At 43.5% G+C, this 13,875-nt stretch overlaps 1 protein-coding gene across 3 annotated transcripts in view; it reads left to right on the top strand.

Moving 5' to 3' along the window:
- The first annotated feature begins 2,407 nt into the window (after nucleotides 1-2,407).
- LOC147886136 (yacP-like NYN domain protein) overlaps nucleotides 2,408-13,875 on the top strand; it is an 80,790-nt gene continuing 69,322 nt past the window's right edge. For 2 of the 3 annotated variants that reach the window (XM_087395781.1, XM_087395782.1), the window contains exon 1: nucleotides 2,408-2,797. In XM_087395781.1, coding sequence (XP_087251907.1) covers nucleotides 2,654-2,797 — 144 coding nt within the window. In that variant the 5' untranslated portion in view covers nucleotides 2,408-2,653. The remainder of the gene's footprint in view (nucleotides 2,798-13,875) is intronic. The other variant, XM_087395783.1, reaches the window with a different exon arrangement.

Genomic DNA, 13,875 nt, shown 5'->3' on the forward strand with positions numbered 1-13,875 from the left:
AACAAAGTAAAGGACATTCCAAATATTGTGTTGAATCTATTTAGAATATCCACAATCAATGTAGTGGATGTAGAAGAATTTACAAGTAAATTTTCAATCTATTTAATTGTTATTGTTTGAACATTTGATATAGTTGTGAATATGTGCCATGGATTTGGATAAGTTTTCCACGTGGAAATGATGTTCTCAAACAATGTATTTAACAATTGGTCATAACTTAGTGTTGGGAAAATTGTACAAGGCACAAAAGACAATTTTTTTATTAGGATTATGATTCGTAAAATTGAAATTGGTTGTCAAATGTTTCTTTTGAAGAAGTTGTTCTAAATCCATTGTTTGAAAGAAAATGTAGAAGAAACAACTAGATGATTGAAATGAACACAAATAGATCACATGAAAAGTGGAATAAGTATTTTTATTCCAAACGTTCGAGCTAAAATGTTGTTACACATTTGCTTCGAATGCAATTACAAATCCAGAACTATTAATAATGAAGCTTCCACTAGGTTTGCAAGCTTTTAGCTTGCCACGAGCTAACATGAGGTCATCCTCATACATTTGGAGGAAAGGAATTCCAAAAGAAAGAACTATGTCCATGTATGGATCTCTGATGCGCACTGGAACTTGCTCGCCGTTGCGTTGAACAATATCACCTGTCAAGCTTGGAATTTGAACAATTGTTAAAGGACTTTGGCAAGAGTAGCAATATGGTCGAAGAGGGTCTCAACTGACTCGAACTCCTCCGCAAGACTCGCACATATGCTCAATAAGGTCAGCATTCACGTTGGTGAAGTACAACGTTCCAAACAGCTGCAATTACAATGGTGTTTAATGTAATTAAATGTCATTTAAGGTGACATCACAAAGTATTTCAAGTAGAGTAGTTACCTTTGTACCGTATCCTAAGCGTGGGATTTGACTTGAAAAAGTTGATTTCAAGTCTTCTTTTACTTGTCTGTCTGGCACATCACCACTCCTTCATCATTGAATTCTTGGACAAGTTGAGTCAACATGGGTTTTCGCTCATTGACAAATGAAAGCTACAATGACGATCGAATGTCAACTTAGAAAATGTAAACTATTGCAAGATAAATCTTAAATTGGTAGAACAAATTTCACTTACGGTAGCTCTGTCTTCGTCTCGTGGCCCATCATCACAACAATGATTTGATCTGGCATTCCCTCCTCGTTCGCCACTTTGATGATAACAATTGCAACTGTCCCCATGACATTTGCTGTATTCAACTTTCCAAAGTTGATATTGTCAGAGGCCCATCGCACGTAAGTGCAAAGTGGATGATCAGGCAATAAATGAAGGTTGCCTTCAAAGGGTTCGCTGCGAATGGTATTTGTGGTTGCATCTATGAGAAGAGAAAATCTTGACGTGCCACCTTCTGTTGGACCCTTTAGAACAACAGTGGCTCCTTCCACCCTATAAAACTCCCCTACTTGCAAGAAAGTTACAAACTGTTGAATATAAGTGGAGGGAATGAGTAGTGTTACGGTGTGGGAACAAAACTTATCCGTGAAATCTCCTTTTAGAAATGTAGGATACTTAGGATTGGTCACTTGGTAAGTGCCGTACTTACAAAGTAGTTTGCCCTCAAATGCGAATCTATGCGGATTACAATCAGAGAGTTGAGTTATTGGAATGGATGATAAGGAATTCCCTCCACTCACAAAATTTTCCCTCGATGGAATGATAGCTTTTGTTATGGATGGAACATTATGAAAGGAATGTTGCAAATGCTTTGAATTGTTAGGGACATTGTGAGAATTGACCTCGTCATTTTCTTCCTTGGAAATGATTTGTTTGCTTGCTGCAAATAAATTTAAACATGCAAAGGCATAATTAATTACTTCAAAGTTATTGTTCTACACAAAATTGAATTGTTAAGTACTTATTAACATAAAAAAATATTTCCTAATATAATATTTGGAAATGGGACATTAATAACATAAAAATAATTTCAAACATAATCTCCACGTTTGAATTTTATACTAACAATTATTGTTTATGAATTATGAATACCTATTAAAAACAAACATTAAAATACCTTCATAGCACAATGAACAAATGCACATGATAAAAAATTATAATGATTGAACAATATTTATTCATCACTTACAAATAGAGAACCATTATAAAAGTTTGATAACACAATAGACACAAAATCCACACTTTAATCAATAATAATGATTGCACAATATTATTTCACTACTTAGAACCAAACAAAGCATAACATAAGAAGCATTCAATCTATGACAATAACATATCGTCACTAAGGCTACTCACAGAGGGGCAGACCAAAAATGAGCTTTCTCAAATGCCATTGGCTTTACTTAGGCCTCCATATATGGCAGGCCAAAAAATTAGGAATCTTGCCCATCTCCAAGACTAACCTTCAGTAAGGCAGGCTCAAGGCCTTCCTAGGGAAGGAGACGCCGGTTTGCAACATTGGTGATGGATGGCTTTAGCGGCAGGCAAAAGTGACACGTGTCTTGTGAAAGGAGAAGTTGACACGTGTCACGGCGAAGTTGACTGACTGGGCATCCAAGGTCATCCCTAGTGACCTCTGCTTCATCCAACTTCATCCCTGCTCACTCACCTCTGTCTGCTTCTTCCCCCTCCCTTACCTTGCAATGGCGTATAATGGCCACGCAAGATCCGCTTGAACCTCATCTCATGGACTCCTCGTGGGCCGCTATCGACATTCCGGGTCTTATCCGCTGCCTGTGCAACTCTAACTCCCGCGGCCTGGCACTCGTTACTCGGGCCTCTCCGAATCTTCCTCAGGTGTTTTCATTACTTTCCGAGCTTGGGCGACTTTTGCTAGCTGGTTAGAAATGGGCGCATTCATTCCAAATGTGGGTGTGTACATATTTTAATGGAATTTGATTAAGCAATAGTACAAGAACTTAAATTTGAAAAGCACATAAGGGAATCCTTCGACATCGAAAGTAGCAATGTAAATTACTTGTGACAGCCCTGACGTCAGCCTGCACGAATTAAGTTTTCGATTGATGGAGCGATTCTATTTACAAATTACATAAATCATTCCACTCTAAAGATCACTAGATCTATCTCTTCATGTTATATGCCATCCTGGCTTGCTACGCATCGCACTCGTAATTCGTCGGACAATTCCTTCCAACCCAAATCCTCAACTTGCTCCAAAAGTTGTAACACGCCAAACTATGTTCGTCACCATAGTTCTCCTTTAAATGTGACGTGTTAAAAGATCTACAATTACAAGACTGCTACTGCCCTCCTCCGTTTGTGGCCACCTCCTGTTTTGCTGATTGGTTCCGTTTTGAAAAAAATGCACATTGTAGTAGATAAAATTTCCCGGTATAATACTCGAGTAGGGATTATGTTTGTCATCAATAACCTCATCTCTTTGTGGCTTCTACCGAGTCTTGACGTGTTTGAACTACCAAAAGAGTAAGATTTGATACCGGGAAGGTTAATGAGAATTATAGTTGAAATGTGAATGCAATTTTTTATTGTCAAGTATTGAAAAGACAAGGTAGCTTTACAAAGGGAACTACCATAGGATTGAAACGTGCATGCAGTATTTGTTATGTTTCCCAATCAAACCATAAGAAACGCAAGTTTGAAACCGGAAGCTATGATGTTATGCTTGTATTAACTTCCTCTATAACAATTTCCCTGGGGAACCGGTGTAGAGCATACCCAAAGTTAATCATGCAGAAAAAGGGAAGGAACCTTACATTCCCATCCGAATGGAGCATGACCTGCGATGGATAGTTGCTTACGAACTCCTCCTCTCCTTTGTTCTTCCACTTGTTCTATAAAAGAAATTGTAATTCGTAGGATTGGATATGTACTAGTCTTATGAAGGTATATATAGCTAGCAAAGGTCTAAGAGACCATAATTGGTTTCTTGTAACTAGAAAGCGCATGTAACAGTAAACATGGTGTGGGCCAACCTGTTTATGGGTTACAATGTTAAACCGACGGTGAAGGATTGCTTGCCAAGGTTCTTGATGTAGGAAACAAGAGGATTAATATTGAGAAGGCTTAATAGACGCATTAGTATTGGACTATGGTTATTTTGTAAAATCTATAGGCAAGGTGACTTGGTGGGTGCCAAGAATGCCACATGGCTGAGCTCTTTAGAAAGCCTTGAGGGGCATATGACGTAGAAATCTCTCATGCTGCCTAGTGGCAAAACATGCAGGGCCCATTGTCTTGAAAGGGGGGGGGCAAACTGGATGGGGACAATTATCTGATCTAAAAGGTGAAGCTACGGAGCCACATGGTGGCAAGGAAGGTAATGACAAGAGGGGAGCTGAAACCATAGGACAAAGCAAATGCGATAGGAGTGGTAGTAAAACTTGTAGCTCCTTCCTGTTTTGCTATGGAGACTATTCAGCATTGCCTATGGGATTGTAGACATGCGAGGATTATATGGAAGGGGATTGCCAAGATTTTTAGTATGTTTGCTCCTTTCCCTTTATTTATGAACTGTGGCTCTCTCGCTCGGAGCCTCAGGTCTTCTATGACTCTTCTATGAGAGACATGGCTCTTCTATGAGAGACATGACTCTTCTTGGGCTCTCTCCATACAATGACATTTAGCTGAACCATGCTCTCTGGATGATGTTCCCTTCTCACACTCCAGGCCCGTGCATGCTTCTGTGGATTCTTCTTGGGAGATACTAGCTATATTTTCGCGTGACATATCTAGAGAGCTAGATGCACAAAGGCCTTGGAAGGATCCTAGGTCCACCCTTCTCACACTTTTGTCATTATTTGTACATATACTATTCATACGCTGATGGCTATTTGGACGAGCGTGCAGGGGACCTCATGAGTAGCTTCTTCTAGGAGGGCCATATTCCTTAGGCAATGGAGAGGCTCCCTTGTCTTTTCGGAGTCCACAGCAGGGTGGAGATGGCATTTCAGCCTCTGCCTTGGTTTATTTCTTGTTCACTTTGAGGAGCTTTTTATTGGATCCTTGTAGGGTTTTTTTTTTCATGCTTGCAAGATGTATTTCCTCCTTGAGCTTGCTCTTGCGGGTTTTGTTCATACTTAATAGAAGCCGTTTTTTCGATACAAAAAACTTGTAGCTCCAAAAGCAGTAGAAGAGTGGGAGGAAAGGATGATGAGGTATTGTCTATGATTATTGGAACGATAGCAGATGTAGTGATCCTGCACATTCTGTGGATGGGTACCTCAAAACAGGCATGGTTGAAGGACCTGTATGAGACGAACAACTTTATGAGGATCTTTAATCCCTAGACTCAACTGTTCACCGTGAGGATGGAGGAGGGAGTGAAGGTGCATAGGGACAGTTGGCAGTGGTTGGGTCACAAGGTGGACTCGGTCTAGTTGCCAATGCTCATGTTGCTTAAGAGCTTTAGATCTTTTGTAATTAGCATTAAAGGTCAAGGCTTCTCATTTTTGAGAAGTTTGATGCCATGTTGGTATAGGAGGAGGCTAGGGCGAAGATCTGTGACTGAGAAGGCAGGCAGCAAGGACAAGGCCTTTATGACTCAAAGCAAGGGTAAGGGCTCAGGAAAGGGCAAATGCAAGCCCAACAAAAAGGAGGAGGATGACAAGTTTGATGACAATTGGGACTCTTCTGGTGGTGGAGGCAAGAAGAAGAAGAAATACTTCTACTGTGAGGAACCTGGACACTAGCACAACGCACCTATAAATGGTTAGATATAGGTTCTGGAATGGGCCAATCAGGTCGGCAGACTGCAAGTATAGGTGGGGTCAGCAGTACAATTGGGCCAATGGCAGACTGCCATGTGGCAGAGTTGGCTTGGTGAGGACAGTAAGTACACAGACTGGTTGGCCAGTCTATGGGTCTGGCCGGCTGTTGCAGGGTTCTGGATTCCGGTCGCGGTCAGATTTGAGAGGCATTTTCCCTATGTAAAAGCGCCATTGGGTGGGGAGGGGGGTCCAATCAGTTGGGTTGTAGCTGCAGGCCTTCATCAAGAAAGTAGGCAGCAGGAGTCTATGGGAGCAGCATCAAAGCCTGCCCATTGAAGATTGGAGCATACAGGCTGACATGTGTTGAAGGTGTTCTATGGACGTATCATAAGGTGCCGTTCCAAGTGTTCCATGCCTTTTGGAACACACTTAATAGATGCTTCCATCAAGCACCTTTTCTTTAAAAACCCTAAAAACTTACGTGACACTGCCACAACTCAGTCCATATGGCTTTTGCCGTCTCCTTTCGTGCCTTGAACCTCTCTCAGCCCTATTTTTTACCACCTAAGAACAACAAAAATCTGAATTTGGATGATTGGATATATTCTAGTCTTACAAAGGTATATCTATCTTTTACCACCTTGCCTTCTCTCAACCCTCTTGCTTTCTCTCAACCCTCTCACAACGCCCATGCCTTCTGAACCATCTCTCAACCGTTGCCCTCTTTCAGCCCTCACTCACCCTTTGCCGTCTCTCAGCCTTATCTCAGCCTCCTCAATGCCCTTTCAGCCCCGTTATAAGATTGTCTCATGGTTTCTTTGCTCTTGATGACCATTTGTGTAATTGGATCTTGTAAGTCATCTATGTATTGTAGGCTAGGGCAAGCAATGGAAGCTCAAAAATGAAGGAGAGAAGACAAAAAACGAGCTGCTGTAATGAATTGTTGCAAAACTGAGTGGAGGCTCAAGAGAGCCCATATGCCCTAACTGAACCAAGTGTCCTAATTGTCCTAAGTGGTATATGTACTAATTGTACCAACTGACCTAACGGGCTGTAACTAGTCCTACAAGGCACATACCAAGGAATGAGTGGCACCTATGGATAGCCCATAGAATGGCCTAAAAACCTCCCTCCATGGTATGGGCTGAAGTATCCTGGACACGTTTCAGATCTTAGAATACCTGAATATCTAATGTCATGGTTGCACATGTTCACCTTGTAGGGATATAGCAACTTGTGACTGTACAAAGTATAACAGATCAAGTCACAAAAGGTACTAAGTTTAAAGCTTGCTGGAAAGCTTCAAACTTAGGTCGAGGAAGAGCCTTCGTAAAAAAGATTTGCCAAGTTGTCTTGAGTTGGGAACATAAGACAGCTGAATATCACCTGCTGATAATCTCTCTCTGACATAGTGATAGTGAACCTCAGTATACTTTGTGCGAGCATGGAAAATTGGATTTTCTGCAACGGCCAAAGCACTCGGACTATCAGTGAAGATGACAGTGGGAGCAGTTTGACACGCTTGAAGTTCTGCAAGTAACTTCCAGAGCCAAACACACTCCACTGTAGCTGTAAAAGCTGCTCTATACTCAGCTTCACAGCTAGAAGTAGCAACTATAATCTGCTTCTTGCTGAACCAAGAGATGCATGAAGTACGAAGCATGAAACAGTTGCCACTATGTGACACACGGGTGCCCGAACAGCCAGCCCAATCACTATGAGTGAATCCATGCATAACAAGTGAAGCATCAGCCTCATAAAGAAGGCCCAAATGCTGAGTGCCTTTGAGGTACTTGAAGACACGTTGCTGCTGATAGAGGGTGACATCACATGCACCGTTGCCATCCTCAGAAGAGAAGTGAAAACCAGGCTCTAATGGTGTGGATACTAGTTGCAATCCTCAAACTGAAAACACTGCAAAAGTTGTCCAATATACTTGGATTGTGACATCAAAATGCCCCCCTCACTGCTAGCAAATTGAATGCCCAGATAGTAATGCAAAAGACCAAGATCAGACATAGCAAATGTCTTCTGCAAGTCAAGCTTAAAAGCTGCAATTTGCTCAGCATGTGTCCCAGTCACAAGCATGTCATCCACATAGAGTACACATAGAGTACTAAAATCAGCAAATCTGTCCCACTCTTGCGGATGTCTCTAAAAAGTAGCCTCAGTAGGGCTGTTCTGAAAGCCAAGTGTAAGTAGGAGGCAAGTCACATAACTCCCAAGTGTTATTTTGATAGATAGAATCCAATTCAGCTTGCATAGCCTTCAACCAACATTCATTTTGAAAGGCATCCTTATGGCGTAATGGCTCTTCATTGCATGCTGTAGCTCTCTCTTGGTCAAGAGCCTTGTGAAGAATGCCGCGGGACATCTGTTCGGCACATGTGACTGTCCCCCCCTTAGATGCATGCGCAAGTGAGCTAAATAACTTCCTGCAGGAAGTAATGTACTTGCTAGCACCACTATCAAAGAACCAGGCATTAGATACTCATGTAGGCATCATGAACATCAGGATTATACTGACATGTAACAAGAAAAGCCCAATGTTGGTCTTGTGCAAAGTTGGCTGACTCATGTCTATCATTTGGACTAGGAGAACCAGATAGTGCAAGACTAGACTCTTTCTTTTTCTTCTTAGATGCAATTCTCTTCCTGCATTCAGAAATGTCATGTGCAGGTTTCCTGCAATAGTTGCATCGCTGCTTCTTCTTCTTATCCCCCGAAGAAGAAGCATCATGGAAGTGAGCAACATGTGAATGAGGGGGTTTACCAGCTGAAATCTTGCCTTTGCCTTTGTTTTTATGCTGTGCAGCAAAAGCTTGATCACTAGCCGTAGAAGCATTGTAGTTTGCACGGCTTTGTTCCTCCTGAAGTAAAAGGGCAACCAGCTGGTCAAAGGAATAATGGTTGGCATTGCCACCTGCAACCAACCTCAATGTAGTAGCAAAGCCCTGATAAGAGTCAGGCAACCCATCAAGGTTATTAGAAACAAGCTAAGAATTAGGCACCACCTCATCAATGTTAGCCAATTGGGCATCCATCACTAAAAACCATCTTGTACACCTCTAAAATCTCATCCAATCTCTTGAACTCAAACCTTCAGCCTCAAATGCCAATGCATCAGATCCGTACAGCTCCCGGTTAGGTATGTACAGTCATAAATGCAATGTACGGAATCCGTATAGTAATAAATGCAGGCAGATCTGTCCGTACATCCTCAAAATCACATTAAATGCTGGCAAAATATCCGTACAGCCTCCGCATTGCATTAAATGATGGTGCAGATTTCGTACAGGCCGTACAATGCACTAAATGAAGACAAAATCTTCCGTACAATTCCGTATAGTTGTACGGGATTCGTACAACAGCACAAATGTGAACCCGCGTAGCAAAAAAGGCTTTGAAATACGTCTCCCTTTGCAACGGGTGCTCCAAAATGCAGTCTTCACGGTAAAAGGACAAACTTCTCGTGACAGAAGTGCTTGGAGAGGCCACAAATGCTCATGGGTGAGTAGAAAGCCAACAAACCGGCAGGAATGAGAGGTCCAGGGGCTGCCAAACAGCTTCAACAAGCTGCCAATGGCTGAGGGAATGGATCCCCAACCTACTTTGATACCATTGCAGGCTAGGGCAAGCAATGGAAGTGCTTGGAGAGGCCACAAATGCTCATGGGTGAGTAGAAAGCCAGCAAACCAGCAGGAATGAGAGGTTCAAGGGCTGCCAAACAGCTTGAACAAGCTGCCAATGGTTGAGGGAATGAATCCCCAACTTGCTCTGATACCACTTTAGGCTAGGGCAAGCAATGGAAGCTCAAAAATGAAGGAGAGAAGGAAAAAAACGAGCTGTTGTAACGAATTGCTGTAAGCAAAGTGCCCTAACTGGACTAAGTGTCCTAACTATCCTAAGTGGTACATGTACTAACTGTACTAACTGACCTAACTGACTGTAACTAGGCCTACAAGGCACATACCAAGGAATGAGTGGCACCTGTGGATATGGGGCCCATAGAATTGCCTACATGTATGTCCTATGCTTCTGTATGTGTCATGTGAATATTTTCCCTTCCCTTTGCCCTTTTTTCAAATTTCAAATGTTTTCAAAGCTTGCACCTTAAAATTTCAAAAATAAGATTCTTCCGAAGCTTGCACCTAACTATGAGAAAATGCAAGAGAGCAAGAGTGAGCAAGATGGAGAGTGAGTTGAATGTAGTTCATTCCCAAAATGTGTATTGAACTGAAGCGACTGAAGTGAAGTACAAAGAAAGAGATAAGGGTTTTTTCTAAGTGATAAAACCCTATCTAATCAGCAACCGTAGTTAGAGATTAGATGATGGTTAGCGGGAAAAACCTCTAAGAGGGAAAAGTGTCCCAAACACACTTATTACATTACATTGGCCACTGCCTAGAATATAATAATAATTCTAACACTCCCTTGCAGTGCCAATGTGGTGTACAAGGTAGTGATCAATCACCAAAAGGAAATAAGTTTAGGGCATTGCGAAATGCCTCAAACTTCTCACGTGGAATTGCTTTGGTGAAGATGTCTGCAACATTGTGATCTCCCCTTGTGAGTCTTATGTTTTACCTTAAGGGTATTCCCATGCACAGTCATTGTCCATTCTCCCAGTTCTCAATGTGCTTCGTGCAAGCATGAAACACATGATTCTTTGCCACTGCAATAGCACTCTGACTATCAGTGAGAATAGGAGAAGAACCCTCCAATATGAGACGAAGATCAGCGAACAAACGTCGCAGCCAAACACACTCAACTGTCGCTGTGAAAGCTGCCCTGTACTTAGCTTCACATGAGGAAGTAGCCACTGTAGATTGCTTCTTGCTCAGCCAAGAAATGCAAGCGTTGCCCAAAAAGAAACAATTACCACTAGTGGACTGCTTGGTATCATAGTCCCCAGCCCAATCTGAATCATTGTAAGCACGCATCTGCAAGTCACCCCCCCTGGGAAACATCAAGCCAAAAGACTTTGTGCCTTGCAAATATATGAAGATGCGTTTTAAGCCTGCCAATGTGTTGTCTTTGGGCTGTGCATATATCTGCTCACCTGAGATACTGCATACTGAATATCGGGCCTGGTATTGCACAAGTATATGAGGCATCCAACAGCTTGGCTGTAACGTATGACATCCACTGATTCACCTGCATCATACATAGTAAGCTTCAGCCCCGGCTCCATGGGAGTGCCAATACGCTTACAATCATGCATGTTGAACCTATCCAAGAGCTTTTGCACATACTTGGATTGAGACAACGATGCCACGCTTGTCTTGTATAAACTGGATCCCCAAATAAAAATTTAACATGCCCAAATCTGTCATGTCAAATTCAGCTTTCAACTCAGCCTTAAAATATGCAATTATATCCTCATTTGACCGTGTGAGCAGCATGTCATCTACATAAAGAATGATGACCAAAATATCCCCCCCATCCTTCTTGATGTAGAGGTTGCTTTCCGTGGGACTATTGTGTAATCCCTTACTTGCCAGGAATGCATCTATCTTGGCATACCATGCACGTGGGGCTTGTTTCAGCCCATATAAAGCTTTGTTAAGCTTGCAAACCTGAAGTGCATTGCCAGAAAGTTCAAATCCAGGAGGTTGCTTGACATAAACCTCTTCCTGCAAGTCCCCATTAAGGAAATCTGTTTTTATGTCCAACTGATGGACATTCCACACAAAATTTGCAGCCATTGCAATAACTGACTGTATGGTGGTCCTCTGGGATGTAGGAGCAAAAGTCTCCTCATAATCTATGCCCTTCTTCTGTGCATAGCCTTTGGCAACCAGCTGTGCCTTATACCTGTCAATAGACCCATCTGGCTTCCTTTTCACCTTTGGTACCAATGGAATGCTTACCTGGTGGCAAATCCACAACATCCCAAGTCTGATTTTTCTCTATGGACTGCAACTCATTGTGCATGGCATGCATCCAATGCACATTATCCTTTGCTTCTTCAAAAGAGTCAGGATCCTCTTCATCAAGAAGAGTCCTTGCATAAGCTATCTCAACTAAAAGAGCCCCCCCTGCGTGCCTTACTACACTACGAGTCTTGCCAGGCAATGGGGCCTCAAGCCTACTCTCCCTGAGAGTTTGAAGCAAGCAATTCGGGACTGTTTTGGCTGCATGTATCTCTTGAATCTCTTGCCTGACAACTTCATCCACACCCTGTGGAGGTACAAAATCAGCCGGTGGCTGAATTGGGGCATGTGGATCAGGAGGAGGTTGTTAGAAATGACCTAACAGAGGGTACATACAGTGGAAGACTTATAGTAATGCCCAGGAGCTCACACAGTGTGGTGTGGGTGTGGAATCACAAACTTCTTTACTTAATGTGCATCACATAGATGTGCAGACTCATCAATAGACAATGAACCAGCCAGATAAAGAAACCACCAAAATAATATATTTCCATCCAGAACTATGGACACAATACAAAATAGATAGATCCAGAGTCCCACCAATGGTGTGCTTCTCTGATCTAACCACAAGGTCCTTCTTCTTTGCTGGCTATCTCTAGACTCGAGCCCGTGTGCTCCACCTCGAGCGTAAGTAGACTTTCCGTCCAGTGTGTTCTTCTCCACCTTACTGCCTGTGAATCAGCCTAGGTGGGCAGCCCTTGCCAAGCTTTGTCTGCAGCACACAGGTTCCCTTGGTCCTCCTGAATGTAGGCCCCAAGATAGCTGTTCCACTGCTCCAACCTGCTTGTGAATAGCTGCTCCAGAAGGTGTGATGATCTCAGCACCTTGCTGCCCTAGAAGACAGCCAAGGTCCAGCCTCTCCCTAGAGCTAAGTCTGCAGCACCTGTTGCGTTCTCTCACCTCGTGTAGATAGGCCCAGAGAGTAGGCTTCCTGCTGCTCCTTTCTGCCCTGGAACTGCTGGCTGCTGGATATTGAATGCCCTGCCAAAGGGCTCCTTTTATAGGCCCCAAAGGGGCTCAAAACTGACCGACTCTCTCTGTCCATCAACCGACCCCACAGCTCCCCATTTATGGGGCTGTGTGCTGACCGACTTTGATTGGCCAGCCGACCAGCCTGCTAGCCCTTATATAAAGGGCAGGGTACTGCCTTATTTGCTTATGCAGGGGGCATTCCACTGGCCAGCCCATAACCAGGCCTGTCTGGCTGGCTATACTCAGTCCAATCAGCCTATCTACACAGGCCGACCCTGCTGCTGCACACCTGCCTTCATTGCGCCATATTCAGAGCATGTTGCAGGCCATGTGCCTGCCCACAAACCTCGCTCAATAGCTCTCCATGTAGGCTTCTGTACCTTGGGATACCCCGCCAACCATGAATGCTCCAGATCTGTCCCAGATCCACACATCCAGGTAATCTCTCTTTGGGCACATCCTGCCCTAGGTCTCCCTCCCCCACGCACTCCTCATTTGGGGGCTTACAGATGGGGAGGTGACCTTTCCAACACCCCCTCTCACCGACACATCTCGGCCCAATGCGAACACGTCGATGAAGATGCTCCAGTAACTCCTTGGTCGTAGTCCTCTGAAACTTTTCGAAGTCAAAATATTTTCTTGGCTTTTCATCCAGTGGCTCCTGCTCCACCAGGTCCGGTTCCGCTTCCGCACACCATCCTGGTACATAGGTTCATCTTTGGTAGCACCTCCTGGCACCACCTCCTTCAGTCACGTTCCCGCCTTCGAACTCGAGCAATCCAGCCGTCACGATCTTCTAGTTGTCGCCCTCATAATGAGTGAACAACCTGGAGTCTTCGAGGCACCATGCTTTGAGGGTCTGTTTCAACCCGTCCTTCCTTTGGCAAGGTCTGCAACAAAAGTACATCTCTAGATAACGTGGACCGCAAACTTTAAACGCACCTGACTGAACTTGAGTCACCCTCCTTCTTGCAAGGGCACAATTTTTCAGTCGTGGAAGTCGATTTCCAAGAGCTTCTGAATCAGGATCGTCCTTCAGCAAGATCCCTGCCTTCAGGCTCCCACACTTGTGAGCCTCCTACTTGGGCTCTGATACCATGTTAGAAAATTACCCAACAGAGGGTACACACAGCGGAAGACTTATAGTAATGCCCAGGAGCTCACACAGTGTGCGTGTGGGATGTGGAATCACAAACTTCTTTACTTAATGTGCATCACATAGATGTGCAGACTCATCAATAGACAATGAACCAGCCAGATAGAGAAACCACCAAAATAA

The sequence above is a fragment of the Dipteris shenzhenensis genome, chromosome 24 (assembly GCF_047967505.1).
Source record: "Dipteris shenzhenensis isolate YYH24624 ecotype China chromosome 24, Dip_SZ_1.0, whole genome shotgun sequence".
NCBI lineage: Eukaryota > Viridiplantae > Streptophyta > Polypodiopsida > Gleicheniales > Dipteridaceae > Dipteris > Dipteris shenzhenensis.